Below are 20,698 nucleotides of genomic sequence, written 5' to 3' on the forward strand. Positions count from 1 at the left end.
CAGCAATCGCTTGGGAGTATGGAGAGTCCTGCCAAACAGAGTCCTGGGAAATCTGGAATCTGTGTGGAAAATTAAGAGGGGGCGGGGATGAGAGGTGGCTGCATTAAAAATGAAAGCCTTTGGAATTCGCTTGTTAAATAAAATTTTATGTAAATGATTGAATGAAAGCCGCTCGCGCGCGAACTCTGCTCTGCTCTGAATGCTGTCGTTAAAATGCTTTCCATTTCCCCCCGCTTTGTTGTAATTGATTTTGCCTTCAATGGCGCTGCACGAGCATTTTGAAAAGGCATTTAACGTGAAGTCTCTCTGCAAATCCGTATCCGTATCCGTAAACGTATCCATCCAAAATGCACATGTCGCACAATTCCTTAACCACTTTTCCCTCTTTTCGTTACAGTGTCGCTGGCTTAAAAGCATTTAAGTCCTGCGGCTCCTGTTTCCCGCTTCCTGTTGCGCATGTTTTGCATTTTGTTACCTTTCGTTTGGATTCTTCGTATTTTTTCATACCTATTTTTCGACTGCCGCTGCCTTTGTAAGCCCTTTTTATGCGCCTTAAAAATGCAAATTTACGTTGACATTTAGTAGCAGGGGCAGAGGGAGAAGAGGAGTGCTAGTTAAGTGGCCACCGCTAATTATGTGCAGCCCGCCAAGTGCTCGCCTTCTTGGCCATCTCAGCCTTCTCAGCCTTCTCAGCCTTCTGAGCCTTCTTATCTGCCCGGCCAACTTGCCCGCACACGCAGTTGCTTCGCAGTTGAGTGTCGGGTTTTACGACCCGGTAATCTCCATCTCCGGGCCCTAAATTCCCAATGTGATGTGAGCGGCAGTCAAGTAGGAGTCGCTGGAGCGACAGTTGTCATAAATATGCACATACATAATGCATACCATCTAGCACATAATAAGCAGCTAAATGCACTGCAAAAAATAGGAAAGTATAAAGCCCAAAGGCTCATAATAAAGGACTTACCAATCAAGTTGGCAAGTTCCAATTGAATGAGTTGCAAAGGCATTATATTTACTTAACTTTGAGCAGCTTAAATTATTCTATGCTCCTCAAGTTTGCTCTAAAATGTGAAACTTTTGAAGTTATTAGCTGAAATTTTCGGAAAACATGTTCCTGAAGACAAGGGGAGTAATTTGGTAGTATGATTTTTGTTCCTCTGCACGAGTAAGTAAATTCTGCCGAAATTTGTGCCCGCAGCATGTAGATTCTATTGCTGGCTAATGCGATTTTTTTTGAATTGACAGCTACGTGACAGTGCTTACGACTTTAATGACAAGAACAACATGAGCGACAGGCGGACGGATGGACGGCGCTTCATCGATGACAAGAGGCCACATTTTATGGGTGACGAAGTGGGGTTGAAGTGGGATTGAAGTAGGAAAAGGGGAATCCACTTCCCACAGAGATCAGCAGCAGGCCGAGCTCAGACGGCTGGGATGGCGCTAATGCGTTGTGGGAGCCGGAACATGTGTGCCTCAGATGCATTTTGGGATCTCACAGTTTCGGCTTCGCACAATCAGCATTGACATTTGACATTTCGAAACGGGCTTTGGCTTTGACAGGGCGAAATGCGGGGCGAATTGGCGGTTGCAAGTGCAGCTTCCTCTGCTTCCTCAGCTTTCTCAGCTTGCACAGAAGCTTGCGAGATGATAAATTGAAAACTCATAAATTATGTCAAATTATGAAGGGGCAACGCCACCAGCAGCATCAGCAGCTTGCTGGGGGTTATCTTATTTTATTCTACGCTGATGACGTTGTCTGCGGTGGACAGTCGGTGTCAACTTCAAGCTCGTTGCTCATTTTGTCAGTTGAGTGGAAACAGTCTTGACATTTATTAACATTTTCCGTCCCCCCAACTGGCCGACAATTAAATATGAAAACATTTTTTATGGAATTTTATTAAAGTCTTTGGCGCGTAGGTAGCCCTGAAATGAACATAAATCATCGCTTTATTTTTCAATGCTGCTTGTTTATTTGTTCTGCTCACTAGCTAGCTAGCTAGCTGTGCAGTACAATTTGAAAATCATTTAAAAAGAAAGGAACTCCGGTCCAACCGGAGATACTGTGGCATCTGAAGGGGAAACCGGGCCATAACTCAATGTCAATTTGAGCCAGAACAGACTGTGGCCGGGCAACCGCAAGCCGATTGAGGAAGATGAAGCTTCCTGGGCCTTGACCAAAATGGAATCCAAATATATTTGGTATTTAAAATGACGAACGCTGGAGCTACGCAGCCCCCGTCTCCAAATGCAGATACAGATACAGCTATAGCTACAGCTACAGCTACTCACTCCCACTACAGATTCAGATACATATGTATCTGAATCGTGTGGATTTGGGACTACCGGTAGTCTGTAGTCTGCAGTCTGTTTAGCACGTTGCCAGAGTCGTGTGTTTTATTTTCGGCAAATGGAAATTGTATTATGTAAAACATGCCTCGATTCACAGGCACAACAACACAAACACACACAAACACACAGAGCTGCCTCGTCTGTAACTCGTAGATACAGATACTCGTACTTTTGTGCCTTTGCAGTTGCTTTTGCCTTGGTTCGCCTTGGGTTTGTTTCCTCGACAGCACTTTTGCGGCTGATGCTAATTTTGATTTATTTAAATATTGTTTTATTTCCTTGAACTGATTTGCTTGCTTTTTGCACGCAATTGTTTTGCTTTGCCAAAGTGTTTGCATTCCGACTGCTGGTCAGTATTTTTACTGTGGAATTAAAAACTGATTTTAATGTGCTGCTTGCTATCTTTGGTGAATTTCTAAAGATATAGATTTAAATACTTTGTTAGAACGCCGACCCAGACATTCGGTTGGAGAATGCTGGAGACAGCTTCAAAGGAACGGCCGTAGAATTGCGGAAACCTTGGGGATGCCGCAGAAATCCCTTTTGGAGCCGACTGCATTTGTAGATACTGGAGAAATATCTCTTGAGAAGACATTTTGTCTGGCTTTTGCTGTCGCCAGAGGGTCTAAATTTATCACAGACAGCCTCGATTTATGTTTGCCAGCACTGCAGTGTCAATCCTACGACTGCTGGATCCAAAATTCTTCAATATGTATGCATACTTATGTACATATATATGGAATCCGATTTATTGCAAAGTTATACTCGTAAATTCGTTTAAAGAGCACGTGCTGCCGCTGGCCGCCAAATGAATTTATGAAAAGAGCAGCGGCAAAGTGTATGCAATAATCATTGTTGATGCATCACACGCTGCATCGGATGCAGCAGCTCCATTTTGGCCAGCATTTAAAATGCCTTGTTTGGGCTGCTGAATGCTGTAATTAATTGAAAACTGTTTATAAAATGCGACCCATATGGAATTCGTTGTTTTTTGTTCTCGTGCATATATTAAACGTTTAATTATGCGCGTCTACGTGTGAGTTTCTGTGTTCGAGTGTTTTTTTTCTTTTTTTTTTTCACTGTGTATGCTCGGTTATTATGCAAATTATTTATTGTGTGAATGAAATGTAAATTTTTAATTGATTGAAAAAAACGCTCTCAAATCGAATGCAACTTGTCCCGTAATTCGGTCACATGTCAGCTCACGCGATTTTTGCCGCCAGTTGCTATGTTGCTCCTATGCTATTTTCCGGAATTTCCCACCCTGCAAAGGGAGGGGGCGTGGCAGTAATAGTAACTCTAACTGTGACTGCACCGAAACTGTTGACATTCACGCACAAATTGGATTTACTAACGAGTTGGCTTTGGCCAATGGCTGGCTTTGGCTTTGGCGTTGACGGTCGCCTGCTGTTTGTCACTTTTGGCACTTTTGTTATCGTACACCCCATCCCCCTTCCCATGTGAACAGCACACAAAAAACCAGAAAAAATGCAAAAAAAAAAAAAAAAGTGGGAAATAAAGGGGAAGAGGCCGGGAACGCGAAGCTTTCGCGCCTGTTATTTATGGCTTCGATTATCCCCGCACACAATGGGCCAACAAAAGAGCGGGGAAAGTGTTTGCCCTAAGCAAACCCAGTGGAAAACGGCTTGGCAGCGTTTCCAAGCTGGCAATAAAACAAAACGCACACGCGTCCCACTCAGCCGGAACTTTTGGTGGTGCTCCGGGGGTGGGGCAACTGGAGCTTCTATTTTCCGGGCGCAATTTGGGAATTTTCCGGGGGTCAAAGGCAGAGCATCGGAATCACAGAAGCAGCACAAGGACATGCCAAAAGAGGCTTTGCGTATTTTCAATAGTTGCCATTGTGTACACACGAAACAAACGCAGGGGGAAAGGGGGGTTTTCGTGTTCACTGGGTGGCCTCAAAAGAGTGTGATGGTGGCACACTTGCAGACAAAATTATATGAGTATTTCAATATATAGTAATAAGTAAATGATTATAACTAAATCAGCAAGTAGAGCAATTTCAGCTTAGATTTTAAGAAGTAATAATTGGTAATTAAAACTGAGTTAATCCTAAAACGAAATTGTGTCGAGCATGATAATATAAAACCCAATTTATTATTGAAATTGAAAATGCCTTTTAGATCTATTCGCCTGCCCGCAACTGTTTCTACGCATATGCGTAGGGGAAAATCTGTGTGCTGATTTCAACGTTTGAATTATGATTTTCATGGGTGGAAGTTTTAGTTTGATTTTTGCCATCGTTTCGTCGCTTTTGTCACTGAGGATGTCGCCGGGGCTTTTGGCTTCGCTTGTGGTTTTGATTTCGGTTTTTGGGTGCCACTATATGCCATCCAGCCATCCAGCCATTGAACATTCGCTGTTTTCGGGTCTACGGACAAAATTTATATTCGCCACTAATGCGGGCGGCACTCAAACTACAAAAACACAAAATGGCTTCGCTGGCTTGAGTTGTGCCTGTGGCCGTCTCTTTCTGTCCCTGTGGTTCCATCTCTTTCTGTTGTGCCACCGATTTTCCCTGTGGCTCTCTAAGTCGCTAGAGACTTTTAGCCGGGGCCATGTGAAAATGACTGAAATCGTATCGAAAATCAAAGGTCACTTTTGGGATCAATTCAAAAGGAATTGCCGCATTCAAATCGCTCTGAGGCACTTGTGAAAATACACAGAGCAAGCTGTTTACAGAACAGAAAGAGCGAGACAGAGGGAGTTGGGAGAGTAGATAGAGAGGGAGGGAGGGGTATATGGAGAAAGGACCTCATATGTGTGCAGAGATGCGGAGGCGAAGGATGTGGATATGTGCGGCCATAGATATTCAAACTAAATGGCGTCATCTATAACATGAGTACATGTGTGCGGGTGTGTCTCTGCTGACTGTCGATAGGAAATGAATTTTAATGATTGCCCCCGAAAAACTTTGGCCATAGCTGGCTGTATAGCAGGATGGCAGGATGCCTAGATGGCAGGATGGCAGGATGGCTAGATGGCTGAATGGCTTGTTTGTCCCGTCGAAAAGATGGTCGGAACAGGACGAGGTCCTTTGCATAACGCCGCCTGATTGCTTGTTGTTCCAGCGAGGCAGCCCGAAAACTTTGCACATTAAACTGTTTATTTTAAGTAGCCGATAACTGAGTGCGTGTGTGTGAGTGTGTGTTGAACCCCTGACCCCCAACGCCCCACCATTTTCCCGCCCATTGGCGGTGGCGGTGGGGAGGTGTGGAGGAAAATGCAAACAATTTTCCATGATGCGGCACGTGCTACGCCTCAACCATTTCACTCATGCATCTTGCCGCCTCTCAGCTGCTGGCAATATGTCAAGAATCCGCGATTCTGCGTTTCCATTTGCCCCTTTGCTTGGTTTATTTCTGGCCCGCGGGCTAATTAAAAATATCTGCTCTTTCGACTCTAGCAAAACATATTGAATCTAGAATGCCAGATGCACATGCATTTGTGTCATTCGGTATGCATGTCTATTAATTAAATGGCCAAGTAAATATTACCCCAACATACTCGTACTTGGATAGACACTTGAAGTACAAGCACAGCACAGCAGTAGTTGTCATTTTCCCCGAGGAAAAATGGATTGCTACCCCTGCCAGAGTCTATAATTGGTTTTGGCTTTTCCAAGAAGTGTATACCCTTTTAGATTCCCGCACCCCAATCAATTTCTCACTGCTACTTACCATCCATCCCCCCAATCTGCTCTCAATTTACTTTTAATTTGATTTCTTAGCGCTTGGCGCTTTGTTTATTTTTCTAATTAATACGAAAACAAGTTGCAAGTTGTTCATTCACTTGCTATTTCGTTGGCCAGCAGCCAGGTAGATCCCTTCTCGGGCCATCAGTTCACCAGTCCGTCACTCGTCGGATTCGCAGTGGGATAAGTGGATTAGCTCACTTTGGACTGCCCACTAAATGTATAAACGTATATATGTACGAGTTTACCTATACAAGTTCACAACTAACGCATACAGCAACGTTTAACGCCGCTTTAAGAAGGCATAATTAATTAGTTATGGCCAATGGTGTGGGGGCAGTGTGATGTGTGCTTTTTGCCGTCGGTCGACCTTATCGCAGCTTTCCGATAAGAGAATAAATAATGAAAGATAAACAAAGTCAGTCAAGGCTGAGACAAGCTAACAAAAACAAGACCAAAAGGACATCTGCGCTCTGTTCTCTATTCTCGTGGCATGATGTTGGGTGACTGTGTGGCTGTGGGTGTGACTGTGGGTGTGGCCATGGGTGTGAGTTAAACGTCATGTGTTTTAAATGAAATGATCCCTGTGACGCCCCCTCAGGCCAACGGCCTTTTGTGGAAGCCAGGTGACAAGCTGAAATCTTAAAGTTGACATCTGCTACCCTCCCCCTCCCCCTTCACAGTTTGCAATGGAAAAATGAAAATTAAGACCACCCCACCACCCCAAATCACATTCCATGGGCGGAAAATTTAATTATTGGCGATGCCAGCGTTGAAGGCTTGATAAATTAGATATTTAATTCTGCGAACAAGAGAGTATAAAAATGCAAAACACAAGAAGCGACCTTTAAATAATTGTTTCTGACAAAAAATTCCAACCACGAAAAGGGTTCGTCGTCCGAACCAAAATGGTAAAAAAAAAATCGGTCGAAACTTTGGGCTCACCCACGTTTTCTTTTTTGTTCGGTCCAAAAGTTGAGAGCTGAAGATTATTAATTGAAGGATTAGAAGGCGTTCAAAGGGAAATGCTGTGCGGCTTACTGGCCAACTAACTTCAATTTAAATTCAAATTTCGGGCTTGGCCCGGGATACGTGTAAATATATATATTTGGCAATTTAAAACGTTTAATTTAATTGCCACAGCTGTTATTGCAAATTGGAGAAGGAGATGGCAAACTTTGTCGCTAACAAATGTGTTGGCATTAATATAAAGCAAAGTTTGGGCAAAATATGCGAACACCAAATTAAAGCCAGCCAAGAGAGTGTGTAAATAAATAAGGAATCGCCGACATGATTGACGGATGAGTTGGGCTTCCGAAAAAGGGGTGGAATGTGAGCCAAACTTGGGGGGCCATGGCCCCCAAATGAAAGTCTGCCGCAGAAGCGCCACCTGTGTTCCTGGCGCATGTTGTCAAATTTAAGGTAAATTTGGTGGCAACCACAGCCAAAGCAGCAACCGTCGTGTTTACCCATTTGGTTTATTTATATATATAAAGCTGTCAGGGCGCCTGGACAGGTGAGGAGAGTGACCAGTTCCACCGACTGGGTTTCCTGGATGTCCTGTGACTGACAGCCGTCCAGGGAAGGCTGAACTTTGTGTCCATCCCATACCAATTTGGACACAAAGTTACCCACACTCCCATGTGCGTGAACTAAATTAGTCGAATGGAGTAGTTTTTTATGTAATTTCCCTTTGTGATTTCCGGATTCCAAAGGAAAATGGCCCAAGGCGCCAGAGCACAAAGATAAAGTGAATTGCGGCAGCCCATTGTCCTTGTTTATTAAACCTTTTGTGCCGTGCTATCGCACCTATTCATTCTCTGAGGCTTTAATCAAATATCAAAAGTTCTGCTTTGAAAAATTGAATTTTAACAGCCTGTGCTGAAACTATAAAAGCTGCAGAACCCTAACTTTTAAGAACTTGTTTCTATTTAAATAGGAATACATTTATAAAGCTCTTACCTACAACCATTTCCTAAGTTTCCTCTACTGCTAAAAAGTCGAAGAAAAATTGAAAATTCGGAGCGAGTAAAATCAAAGACTGTAATCTCTCAATGAAGGAATGAAAAATTGAAGTGCCCACTATAAACACATGAATAAATTCCTATTTGGGGAGCTCAATGTGAGACAAGAAGCCTTCGACATGGAGCCTTGGAGCCTTGCTCCTTTGTTTGCCTTGGCCGGCTGCCCAAACATGAGCTTGGAATCCACTGAGTGCGAACGAACATCTATGGCAAAACCAAACAAAATATCAAAATATGTAAAAAAAAAAAGGAACATGAAAAACTTCAATCAATGCAGGGGACGCAATGAGGCCAAAAGGTCAGTGCCTGGACGGCAAATATTTATTTAAACAAGAATCAAGTTAAAAAATGAAAAAAAAAAAAATGAAACATTCACTCGCACGCAAAGCAGGGAAAAAAAGCGAGGGAAAAGCATATTTAATATTTAACCCGCAACGAAGGGGATTTGATTAAAGCATTTTTGCATGCGCCCACCTTTGAGCATTAATTTTTAATTTTCATTACACAGAATGTTGCACAGAATCGTCTTGCCAATTATGTGGAATATATACAGAACGCAACGCATGAGAAATGAACGCGACTGGAGCGTGACAAATAAATTAGGCCAATTATATTGAATATTGTCTGATTGATTCGACCAACTGCCTTTTGCCTTTTGCCGTTTGCCGTTTGCCATCCTAATTGTTATTTTTTCTGCCCGCTCTTGCGGACGATGCTCTGCATTAATTTATGTTTTTTCATAAGACGCCGCCTGCTGATGTAATAAACGCATAAAGGATATTAATGAGCTGCTGTTTGCTTATCCTCCCCTCTTGCCACTCACCCGATTCGCTTTTACTTCAGCTGAAAAGGCAACTAATTGCTTACTTACACACACACACACCCACACACCCACACACTACAGACACTGCAGAGTGGGAGAAGCAGAACTTATTGCTCATGCTGGCAGGCTCTGTTCTCACATATTTCACAAATTGCGCATACGACATGTTAAACGCCTCGCACGCACACACGCTCCAAGTCACGGGCAAGTCAGCACCAAGCGCATTATCGGGCCATAGTGGGCAGGTTGCCGGCTCCTTTGGCCTGCTGGCTCCTTTTGTCATAATTCAACTTTTATTTATACACACAAGCAGATACACTGAAAAATGGGATGGACACGCTTGTGGCATGTTAGTGTAGTGAGTTCATGTTTGAATTTTTCATTTACACTGCTCATCTGTATAATTGTTTATGCTTCATAGACTTCAATCACTTATTATCATGCAATAGCTGAAACACAAAATTCCTCTCAGTGCACCACAACAATGCCAGCGAAATGTTCTTTGAGTGGCGCTAAAAGTATGCCGCATGGTGTAATAACACGCGTCGTCGCCAAGAAGTTGGCGCTTCTGCTGCTACTCAGCTCCTCAGCTGCGCCCGTTGGTGCTCTTCGTCCTGTTCGTCCTGTTCGTCCTGTTAGTCCTGTGACAGTGACAGCGGCGGTACTTACGCTTGTCAGACGCATGCTTATGATATATCACACGCTGCCACACATTCGCCTTTCGCGATGGAGCCCCTTTAAGCCTCCCCCACTTCCCATTTTGGAGCCCAGCTCCCAGCTGGCCGATAAGTGGTGGTGGTTGTCAGTTAAATTCACACTGCGTCTATCTGTCGCCTGCATGCGTTGACTGACTGACTGCAGCTGAATTTATATTTTATTATATTTCACATTATTTTATTTCAAGAATTTATGCCAGCTGCCAGCGCCCGCTTACGCCGAGAGTTATGCGTCTTTGACTTTATTGCGCATGTGGATTGCACAATGCATGAGGGAGTTGTCTCACCCCAAGATTGCCATTGCCATTGCCATTGGCAGTACCATTCCCGATCCCAATCCCAGTTCCATTTCTATTCCCACACGCACTGCCGCCTCCTCGCCTCCTTGGCCCCCTCCATTACCATATGGGAATGTTCGGAGGGGGTTTTATGCGGCGTTAAATCTTGAGGAAATTGTGTCACATTATGATGAACATTTATGGCAAAGTTGAGCATTTGCCCATAAATTTGTGAGCCCTGATGACGGGTTCCCGGATTCCCCGATTCCCGGACTCACATTCTCGCCAAGTGGGTGCAGAAGTGGTAGCGGTGGAGCGGGCCTAACGATGATGGAATGGCTGTGGTAATTTGACAAGGCTAAAATCTGCAAAGACGCCCGATGCCCGATGCCTGATAGGTGATAGGTGATAGGTGGGCGGTTGAATGGCAGCAGCAGCACCTGACCAGCAAAACCAATCAATAGGCAAATAAGGAAATAAGGAAGTGGGCATGTACACTGCCTGCGGCTGGCAGCTACCAAAATAGCAAAATGTCCGAGTGTCCAAATGTCCGAATGGCCAGGAGGTTCAGATCAGATCAGCCGGCTTTCTTAGAGGCTTTCGCTTGGACAAACTGTGCTATTTTCGACACACAATTCCTTATAAATTGGACAACTAATTCCTTGTCGGTAAATGCTTCCCAACTTGGACTAACCGGACTAACTGGGGGCTTTAAGCGTCAGTAGTTGGCCATAGTTATACGATACTCGGCAGCAAACAACGCCTGGCAGTGAAATTCAACTTTTTCCTCTATTCCAGGGGGCAAAAATCCCTTTCATTAGCCCTGCGCCACTCCTTGTTTTGTGTTCGAATTGGCAAACTTTTTTAATTAGCAAATCTTCCACTTGGTGTCATTAAAGTTCAGGCCGAAGCGTCACAATGCAACTGCGAAGTCGTCTATCGCTCCCTTTCCTACTTTCACTTTGTCTAGTTAATTAATCAGCAATAAAATATGCTAACCGAATGCCACAGATTCGCACCAAAAGGCAGCGGCAGCTGACTCTACAGGGCTCTCTCTATATATATACGCGATATTTTTATGTGACTATATCCCTGGGGGCAGGCAGATGGAGGAACATGCGTTGCTTGTCAGAAATTTACTAATGAGCAAAGTTTGACTGTCAATATCCTCAGTTCTCACCCCGGCTAATTTATGGGCAGGTAACCAGAAAAGAGGGAATAAAGAAAGCAAGAAATACAGGTACACCGGAAGAAAAACCCCATCTACCCATCAAGTACTCCGTCTTGGTATCTATATTCCATGCAAGTTATATTTGGTTCAGTGTAAAGGTAGAAATAAGGTGAAGAATAAAGGGATACTCCTTGGCAGGATTTGAAGTTATTATCTTTAATCAAATGGCAACATACGAACTTATGAACTTTTCGCGAAGAATATATATATTATTTATATGCACTCCTTTAACGCACACACCAAACTCGCAAGTGTGTGTGTGTGTGTGGACCACAAATGCTTATTAAAAACGGGCCAACACACACACAGACGCACTCAGAGAAGAAGCAAACTTGTCGCATGGTTGCCGATACAAAATGTTGCATAATTAAGCGAGCACGCGTTTTCTGGGTTAAGGTGAAAGTGAGAGGTGACCCGGCTCGTCTTCACTCCATTAATGCAACACCAGTGGGTTAAGGGCCAAAGAACTGAGACGCACGAGCGGTTTTCATCGGGGTTGCAACCGAAAGTTCGAGTAGATGTTGGCTTATCAATTTTGATGCGTTGTTTAATTGTCGACACTCGTGCTGCCCCGAAAACACGCAATTAAAAGGCGCGGCAGCAACATTTGGCTAGGTGATAAAGCAGCACTCAGCGAGGGCTCGATTTTATGGGCCAACAACTTTTGGGGGTTAAGCAGATGAGAGTCGAGAGTTGTGAGTTGTGAGTTGTAAGTTACGAGGGGTGGAAAGGTCAGGGCTCAGCTGCGACCGAGCACATAAATCTACAGCCTTAATTACGCATCTCACATTGAAACGCGCCATTAATCACACTTCATCGATGCGATGGCCACATAAAACAACCAATTTCGAGAAGTGTACTCCCCTCGAGTCCTTCGAATACGCCGACTCCTTTGTGAGTCAGTCCTGTGGGCTCCTTGTTGCCACTTCTGGACTTACCCTTTTCGACCAGCTCTTTACGAGCCCAATTTGCCTGACGTCCAGCGTATAAACATTTTTATTAGCACATTTAATATTTCTGCCAGCCAGTTGTTACAACACTTGAATTAAAACCTGATGAGAACTAACGAATTTGTTTTATAATATGAGATCAATGAATATAAAGTATATGGGGTCTCTATAAAAGTATCTATTAAACACAACTATCCATTAAACATTTAAAATATATTTTTAACGAATTTTTTTCGTGTGTACCTTACCCAAAAACAATCAGCATTTACTCATGTTTTGACGTTTGGTTTTCTATTCACAGGATTCCCGACCCCAACAATCCACCAAAAAATACGGAACGGAATGTCCATAAAAGAGCGAATGAACATGTAAAAGCACATTAAGCGATGCTATGGACTTGATCTGACTCACATGGACATGCATTCGTAAATGTCGACGGAAATGCTCTTTTTATGGGCCAAGAGTACATTGGCGCTTCATTAAAGCCAACGGCGGAAGCGGAAATAGCCGAGCGGCCATAACAAGGAGACGCGTGTTTATTGGCGCCGCCAGGTCAGAAAAACGCAAAAACGTAGAAACCCAAACTGCCAACTGCCAACTGCCAACAGCAAACTGCAACATTCTGTACTACTTGGCAATACTTGTATACTCCTGCTGCTTGTTTCTTTGACACTTTGGTCAAATTGAAGTTTGCCACATAAATGACGAGACGTTCTTGCGTTTGGCACAACGCACCGCAAGCACGACTAAATGACAGCCATGCAGCTTTTATTGCCAACAAGCGGAATGCCAACAAATACACTGGAAACCGAAACAACAGCCATGCAAACGACATATTGGCCAAGACAAACCGGCAACAGCAACAGCAAATGCAACAGCAGCAGCAGCAGCAGCAACAGCAAAAGCAAAGGCAACACCAAATGCAAGTGCAACATGAACACACATCGAAAATCACGGACGAGATGCCCGGACAATGGGAAAACGATTTGGGCTGTCGGCTTCACGTTGGTCCTGTTGACTTGCCTGCAGCAACTGAAATCGGTTTCGGCGGACGAGGAGTCGCAGGATTTTCAAAAGAACAGTGAGTACAACCACCAACCACCAACCACCAGTTACCAGCAACTGTAATACTCGCAATAACAATAACTGCTAACGATTGGCAGGAGTTTTGGATTCGGGCGCTTGGGTTCAGTTCGCTTTTGCAGCGAAAACTGAAAACGGAAAACTGAAAAGAAAGTCAGCATCAAACTCAGTTATTTGCAGCAGTAACGAGCTGCTGGTTTGCCCTCAAATTATTGAAGGGAAGTCTTTGCTCGTTATGGTCTGCGCTCGTCATTAGGATTTGCCCAGACAATAGAAAACTGTTTAAAATGCACGACTATTTGGTGGGAATCGAAGTAAACACAGTAAAAGCAATGCAAAAAATGTTAGTAAATATGAAAAGTTCAGCTAGATTTAATGTTGATATGGAACGAATTTGTTAGTTTTTGAAAGCAGAAAGAACTCTCGCAGTTTGCTGATTTAAGATGTTTTAACTTGCATGTAGATGCCCTTTCTACATTCTAGTTAAACTTCCTGGCCAACACCTGTTCACAATCCCATAAGCTCGCAGAGCTGGCCACTTGATTTGATCATCGGAATGTAAATCCTTAGATGGGAAACGAAAGGAGCCGAAACTATGCCAAGAGGTCATCGCATTTTCGCTCACGTCTGCACAAAACGTTCATCTTGCTGAAGCATTTTGTGCAAACTTGCAAATCATGCGACGACTGCCAAAAAAAAAAAAGAAAAAATCCTTATCAATGTGCGTTAGATAAAACGTGCAGAAGTTTTTCCACCAGCATTTTCGCCTTGGCTTTTTGGCACATTTTTCAACAACGAAGACAAAACTTGCAAGCCATGGTGCGAGAGGCGTCAGCACTTTTGGCCAAACAACTTTATAATTTGCGAGGTCGAGGATGTGTTGGGTCCGCTCGAGGATACCCATATACCATATCGCTGGGTAGTGATGGAAAACCGGTGGTGCCTTGTGCTTTTTACGAGCGTCTCAACTGGTTGTTGTTGCGAGTAGTTGGTTGGATGGTAACCTTGGGGCAAATCCCATTTCCCAAATGTCTGATGCCGGCCCCCTTTCTGCCCGCCGGCCAGTCGACAAAAACAAATCATAATTCGGCATCGACATCAGCATATTTTCGTTTTTGGGTTCCTCGTCTGCGTGCGCCGTCTTCCTTTGTTGCCTTAAAGGATCTTGTTTCGGAGAACAGCATGGGTTGGGTATTGGGACGTGGCCAAAGGCGCCTGAAATGTATGACAGGATTTGCCGAAATCGAGAGACATTTTCCAGCATTTTCTATTTCGCTGCCGTTTGTCGTCGAGCCCACCGATGCATGGGATTTTGTAGTAAATTGAATTTCTATACTCGGATTTAGACATTTGCCGACTTGGGCGTCATGGTCGTTTGGCTTTTGTCTGAGCATCTCGGGCATTTAATTTAATTACATTTGCCGCTTTATTAGCGCCAATCCTCGTCTGACTCCGGTTTCATCTGGGCATTTGCGTGGCTACGCCAGAAAAGCTCTTTCCAGTAGCTTCATGCCTCAAGTATCTAGACTCCAATTGACTTGACACAAAACAAAATTTTTTTTTTGGATTTTTTGATAAAAACAAATCCGTTTTTTTTCGATAGCAGTACAAATAGTTGTCCAAAACTGGAATGCCATACCTTGTTGAATTTGTAGCAAAATTCCCTATCGATCCATGTACATACATTGAAATGCTAATTTTTTGTCATTTTTCGCAAATTTTGATGATGGTACCCCTTATCGAAAAAGGAAAAATGTGTCAAATTTTTTTTTTTCGAAAATCGAAAAAGTAGGGATATACATAGTTAGCTATGTTTATTAGCAGCCCAGAACAGTCTTTATTTTAGCTGTGCGACCATTTTTGGCCAACTTATAGCGAAAACGCCGATTGAAAATATCAGATTTTTTACCATAATTTTTTTTTTCAATTTTTTTATAAAAAATAATGCGTTTCTTTTTTATAGCAGTAAAAATAGTGGTCCAAAAGTGGAATGCCATACCTCGTTGAATTCGTAACAAAATTCCCTATCGATCCATGTACATACATTGAAATGCTAATTTTTTGTCATTTTTCGCAAATTTTGATGATGGTACCCCTTATCGAAAATGCAAAAATTGTCAAATTTTTTTTTTACGAAAACCGAAAAAGTTGGGATATACATAGTTAGCTATGTTTATTAGCAGCCCAGAATAGTCTTTATTTTAGCTGTGCGACCATTTTTGGCCAACTTATAGCGAAAACGCCGATTGAAAATATCAGATTTTTTACCATAATTTTTTTTTTCAATTTTTTTATAAAAAATAATGCGTTTCTTTTTTATAGCAGTAAAAATAGTGGTCCAAAAGTGGAATGCCATACCTCGTTGAATTCGTAACAAAATTCCCTATCGATCCATGTACATACATTGAAATGCTAATTTTTTGCTATTTTTCGAAAATTTTGATGATGGTACCCCTTATCGAAAATGCAAAAATTGTCAAATTTTTTTTTTACGAAAACCGAAAAAGTAGGGACAGACATAGTTAGCTATGTTTATTAGCAGCCCAAAACAGTCTTTATTTTAGCTGTGCGACCATTTTTGACCAAGTTATGGCGAAAACGCCGATTGAAAATATCAGATTTTTTAAAATAATTTTTTTTTTCGATTTTTTTATAAAAAAAAATGCGTTATTTCGATAGCAGTAAAAATAATTTTGTAAAGGAGTTTCGCCGTGTTTCTGGAACTGTGGCCAAAACACACAAATATGTATGCGATGCGTGGTGACGCCTTAAGTGGAATTCAAATGTGCTGCGTATCGTTGGCACATAAACAAGTCCCAGCACATCGCGTGCTTTTTTTTGGGGGGAAACGAGTTTCAGACCCAACCAGCCAGGAGATATGGCTTCCGTTTGTCGCATGAATATTTTCATCATAATCGTCGCTATTTTTATGTTCCTGCTGACGCTACAGCAACAACTGCACGGGAAAGAAATAGATTCCGATTGTGTAAGGATTAAATTGGTCTTGATCACTCACAAGCCAATTAAGCCTAAAAATATATATTGAGAGAACTATATATTTTTTATGAGTATTCATAAATCTTCAATACCATTAACCATTACTTAATCATTTAGGTTTGCTGATTTGGCCATATAGCTAGTATGTAGCAGCTATACAAGTTCCCACTTTAATTCATTATATTTCTTCTATTGCATTGCTTTGTTTTTCTAAGTGTACAAGTATTTGCCATCAAGGGGACTTATTGTGTGTGTGCTCTATGCAAATCTCTTGCTGTGCTCCTGCTGCTTTTTCGCTGGCCTTGGCTTTGCTTTGATGGGCAATCAACACGCTCGCAGAAAAAGTGTTCATATGCATGCACTGCAAGAAAAAACCACCCCAAGGGCAGTGGGCGTGGCAGTGGCAGTTTAGATCACAGGCGGCGTCACTAAGCGCACATTCGATTGCAATGAAAACATGAAAACATGAAAACATCCACAAGGGCCACTCCACGCCATATATTTACCCATGCATTACTCACTCTTCACTCGCCTCATCAGCGCATCGTTTGTGTTGTAAATTGATTTTTTGTTAATTTTTATGGACTTCAAAGGGAAGAACAGCAGCAACAGCAGCAACAGCAGCGGCAGCAAAAGAAGATGCAGATGCAGATGAAGGGTGCAGCACATGTGCGGCATTCATCCAGCGAAGAAGCGTGGAAAAATTTCACAAATATATATTTCCATAAATATTTTATTTATAAACACGCGCGCGTTCGCAGTGTCAAAACAGCGTCATAAGCGCTGCCAGGCGGTCAGAATGGATGCCCCACCATGTGGAGTGCTCCAATGGCTGGGGATTGGATCGGGGGCTCACATATGGATGTGGATGCAGAGGTGGAGATGCTTGTCGGTGGCGCACTGGCGGCAGAAGCGGCAGAAGCGCCACAAGTCAAGTGCAACATCGGCGCTGGCAAATGAAAATTTCGTTGCATTTTGTATCTCTGAAGTTGCGACGCGTCGCAGCAAGATGCAAAGTTCAATTTCACATGTGGAAAATAACAGTGGAATCAAATACGAACGAAATAAAAAGGAAAAGAATACAAAACGGTAGGAGGGAGCTCAAAAATACAACAGAGGAAGCACATGTCACACTGCACAGTACGTGTGTGCGGTGGAAATGGATGATGGGGTGGGGTGTGGGTTGAAAATGCTGGAAAAACTGGGAGGCAACTGGGAAAGGGGGGAGCAACTGGCTTGACAGACGGCACCGACACGAGAGTGGAAAATAAATTGATGCAGCGGGAAATGCAGAGAGTGCCGGAAAGGAAAAGCGCACCACGATGGATGGAATGCCAGGGAAAAAGAATGTCCAGCCAGGTAAAATACTATAGCAATACAACTAAAGATAGAACCAGACTTGCACATAACTTCGAAGTGCCTGACGGGAGAAGAATCCAATATTACTCACCTTTCTGCAGCTACCAACAAAATTTAAAAAAAATCCATCGATTATGCAGCTCATGTGAGTGTGTACTTCTTTCTCTGCAGTTAAACTTGAGCGCGGCATTAAAGATAATGTTTAAAGTTCAATGAAATGCACTTTAGATACAGACTCCTTTGTCAAGTAGTGAAATAAAGGGTTTCATTAAAAAGCTGAAAACTCGGGATTCATTCAATGGCCGAGTCACAAAAGTGCAGCCCAACCGATCGATATGTTGACATAAAATCGAGCAAAACTTACCATTGAGTGGTAAACTTGAGGCTCCATTGTTTGGCCCCACAAAAGGCGAGTGGTCCAAGGATAGGAACATGTGTAGTTTCTGGATGGCGAAGACAATGACAATTCCCGGGCTGCAACTTGTACTCCCACTCCCATTCCCACACCCAATGCATTCTATATGTTTTTCACACACATTTCACATTTTCTCCGGTCTTAATTTTCTTTTTGCACTCGTCCGCCCATCTCGCCTTCAGATCTGCAGCCATTCTCCGGTCGCAGAGTGTTTCTCATAAATATTATTGCATTTTCGCATCTCCTGCTGTTGTTTATGAACTGCATTTTCTCCGCAACTCGGCCATGTGCCACACACCCTTCCACCGATTCTCCCGCTCGGAAAAGCTTTTTAGACCAAGTTGATTCAACACGACTCGAACAACTTGAACAACTGGCCGCAACAAAAGCGCTGGCAGTAGCCACTTCCTGTTTAGCGCGAAATTTCAATTATGAGCAAACACGACCACGCCCCCACAGCGCACTCAAAAAGAAGAATAGATAAAGTAATATGCACAAGTTTCCGTTTTCCTTTATTAAACAGAAGAAATCACTTTTGGCCCATTTTCATGGGCGTCGGGGCGTGCACTCCTGCAGATGTTTCATTTCTGGTCGTGGAAAACGAATCGCTGAAATCGTTTTTCCCTCCCCACGCACCATTCAAATATATAGTATAAGTGTGTATAAGTATAAGTATATATATCCTGTACGTCCAGCTGAGTATGTGCTTGTGTTCAGTATGTATTTGTATGTATGTATAAGTTACTGCGCCCGCTGACTACTCAAACGTGTCTGGCCAAAGTTTTTCAATAAACTTTAACAAGAAAACATTAAAAAGCCACAACGCTGGCGCATTTCCATTTCCAGTGGCTCAGCGGCTCAGCGACGAGCAGCCAAGAAGTCAAAGCTTCAACTCCATAAAAGCGGCAAATAGTTGTGTGAAAAGGCAGTTACCCCAACCCTCCCAGCACATAGATCCTTTTTTGTGCGTTTTCCACCGACTTTTCCGCCCCCGGGTGAGGAGAGGGGGGGGAGACGGCGAGTTCGCATATAAATTTCAAATAAAAAGCAAATCTACGGAACTCCTTCTTGGCCAGCTTCGGTGTCAGCTGGTGCCGCTCTAGCTGCTCAGCTTTGTGTTCTAGATACACGGAAAATAATAATAATTTTCCATTGATAGTTGACTTTGTAGATGGGAGGAGCCATAGAAGTTATCAATCTAATGAATTTGGTTTAACATTTTGTGTTGCGATTGATCACAGAATTATCCAGTTAGTTTCAATCGTCCCACCACGTCTTTAGGTGCTGCAGAGTTAGTTTGCTTTATTTTTTCGCAGTGTACTGATTCCTCATCATCGTGCTTGGGTCTTGCGATGATGCCACCCGCGAGGCTGCTGATGGCTGGCAGTGCCGCATTACGCGGCAGCGGCAGCGGAATGAAATAAATATCATTTTATGACTTTTTAACTTGTTTCTCTCGCTCGCGCTTCCCTTTTTTAGATGCCTTTAACAAGCGCAATAAATGCAACACTAAGGATGAATGGTTGGGGTGGAATGGTTGGGGTTTTCACCCAGCGAGGGGTTACAAACGCTGGAGGGACTCTATAAAGTCGGATTGTAAGATCTGGCACTTGCAGCTGCTGTTGGCCGCGCTTTTATGGGCCGCAACTTCCCTTTTTTGTTGCTGCTGATATTTTTAGCTGCTCAACGCATTTGCATTTTGCACTTGATTGAGTGCCCGCCGAACTCTTTCATTACCCACCACCATCCATCCTTGGGTATCCCCAACTCCCCAAATAGCATAGATTTTCCGGCACTGTGAGTAATGCTTCCGTTAATCAGCGCAACCAGCAACATCACACCATCGACCTTGTTTGTTAGTCAGCCCAAAAGTCAAAAGGTGCAAATCAGTTAACGTTTGCCAGCGACAACAGTGTTTTGGCCCTTTGCACTTTGTCCTTTCTGCTTTCAGTTTTTAGCTTTCCGCTCCACTTCAGTTCACTACGAAATTAACCCTTCGGGGGCATGGGTTTTCGTTTCGTTAGTCATAAAAAATTCAATTTTATGAGCGCCTTTATTTGTCCACTTCATCCCACTCCACAGTTTGTCTGCCCAATTCGCAGCGGGTGGTTTTTGGGTGGAAACTGGGTAGCTATATAGCTGCCATAGTTACTTTTAAATGCGCCACTTGCAAACAAATGGAAATATGCCATAAAAATAATAATAACAATTAAATAATTCTGCTTTTTTCGACAATTTACTTCAGGCGGCAGTTACCGAATAGCATTCCTGTTACTTTAAACGTTTGTTCATAACATTTCAGAGGACACTTTGTTGTGCAAAAACTGCAAGTTGCTTTAATTACACATGTAGCAATTGATCAAAATGACAAAAGTAGTCTTACTTATTACAATTTACAATAAACTCTTTAATTCTAACTGTAGCTGATACTGAACTGAAGTGGGTGCGATTTCACAACCACCTGGCGTTGTAATCAAGTCTAGTCACTTGTCTGTGTAATTCCACCTAATCCCCAAGCGATTAATATTGTATTGTGTCTGGTGAATCACGCAATCGCCAGGACACCCATCAGCCTTCAGCCTGTGCCGACAATGCATCCTTCCTTCCAAGTCCACCGAGTCAATGCTCCGGTGCACACCTCCAGCCGAAGGTCCTGCGAGTGGAAGTTGTGTGAGTGGAGGTGGTGTGAGAATTTGTAATTTTTATCGCCGCACGGCACGCGTTTCTCGTGGGGATGTGGATGTGGATGTGGATG

The 20,698-nt window shown here is 43.1% G+C and overlaps 1 protein-coding gene across 6 annotated transcripts in view; it reads left to right on the forward strand.

Moving 5' to 3' along the window:
- LOC120452556 (nephrin) overlaps window positions 1-20,698 on the forward strand; it is a 65,827-nt gene that overhangs the window by 7,185 nt on the left and 37,944 nt on the right. For all 6 annotated transcript variants that reach the window (XM_039636834.1, XM_039636832.1, XM_039636833.2 and 3 more), the window contains exon 2: window positions 12,391-13,170. In XM_039636834.1, coding sequence (XP_039492768.1) covers window positions 12,840-13,170 — 331 coding nt within the window. In that variant the 5' untranslated portion in view covers window positions 12,391-12,839. The remainder of the gene's footprint in view (window positions 1-12,390; window positions 13,171-20,698) is intronic.

This window comes from Drosophila santomea, chromosome 3R, assembly GCF_016746245.2.
Source record: "Drosophila santomea strain STO CAGO 1482 chromosome 3R, Prin_Dsan_1.1, whole genome shotgun sequence".
In the NCBI taxonomy this organism is placed as follows: domain Eukaryota; kingdom Metazoa; phylum Arthropoda; class Insecta; order Diptera; family Drosophilidae; genus Drosophila; species Drosophila santomea.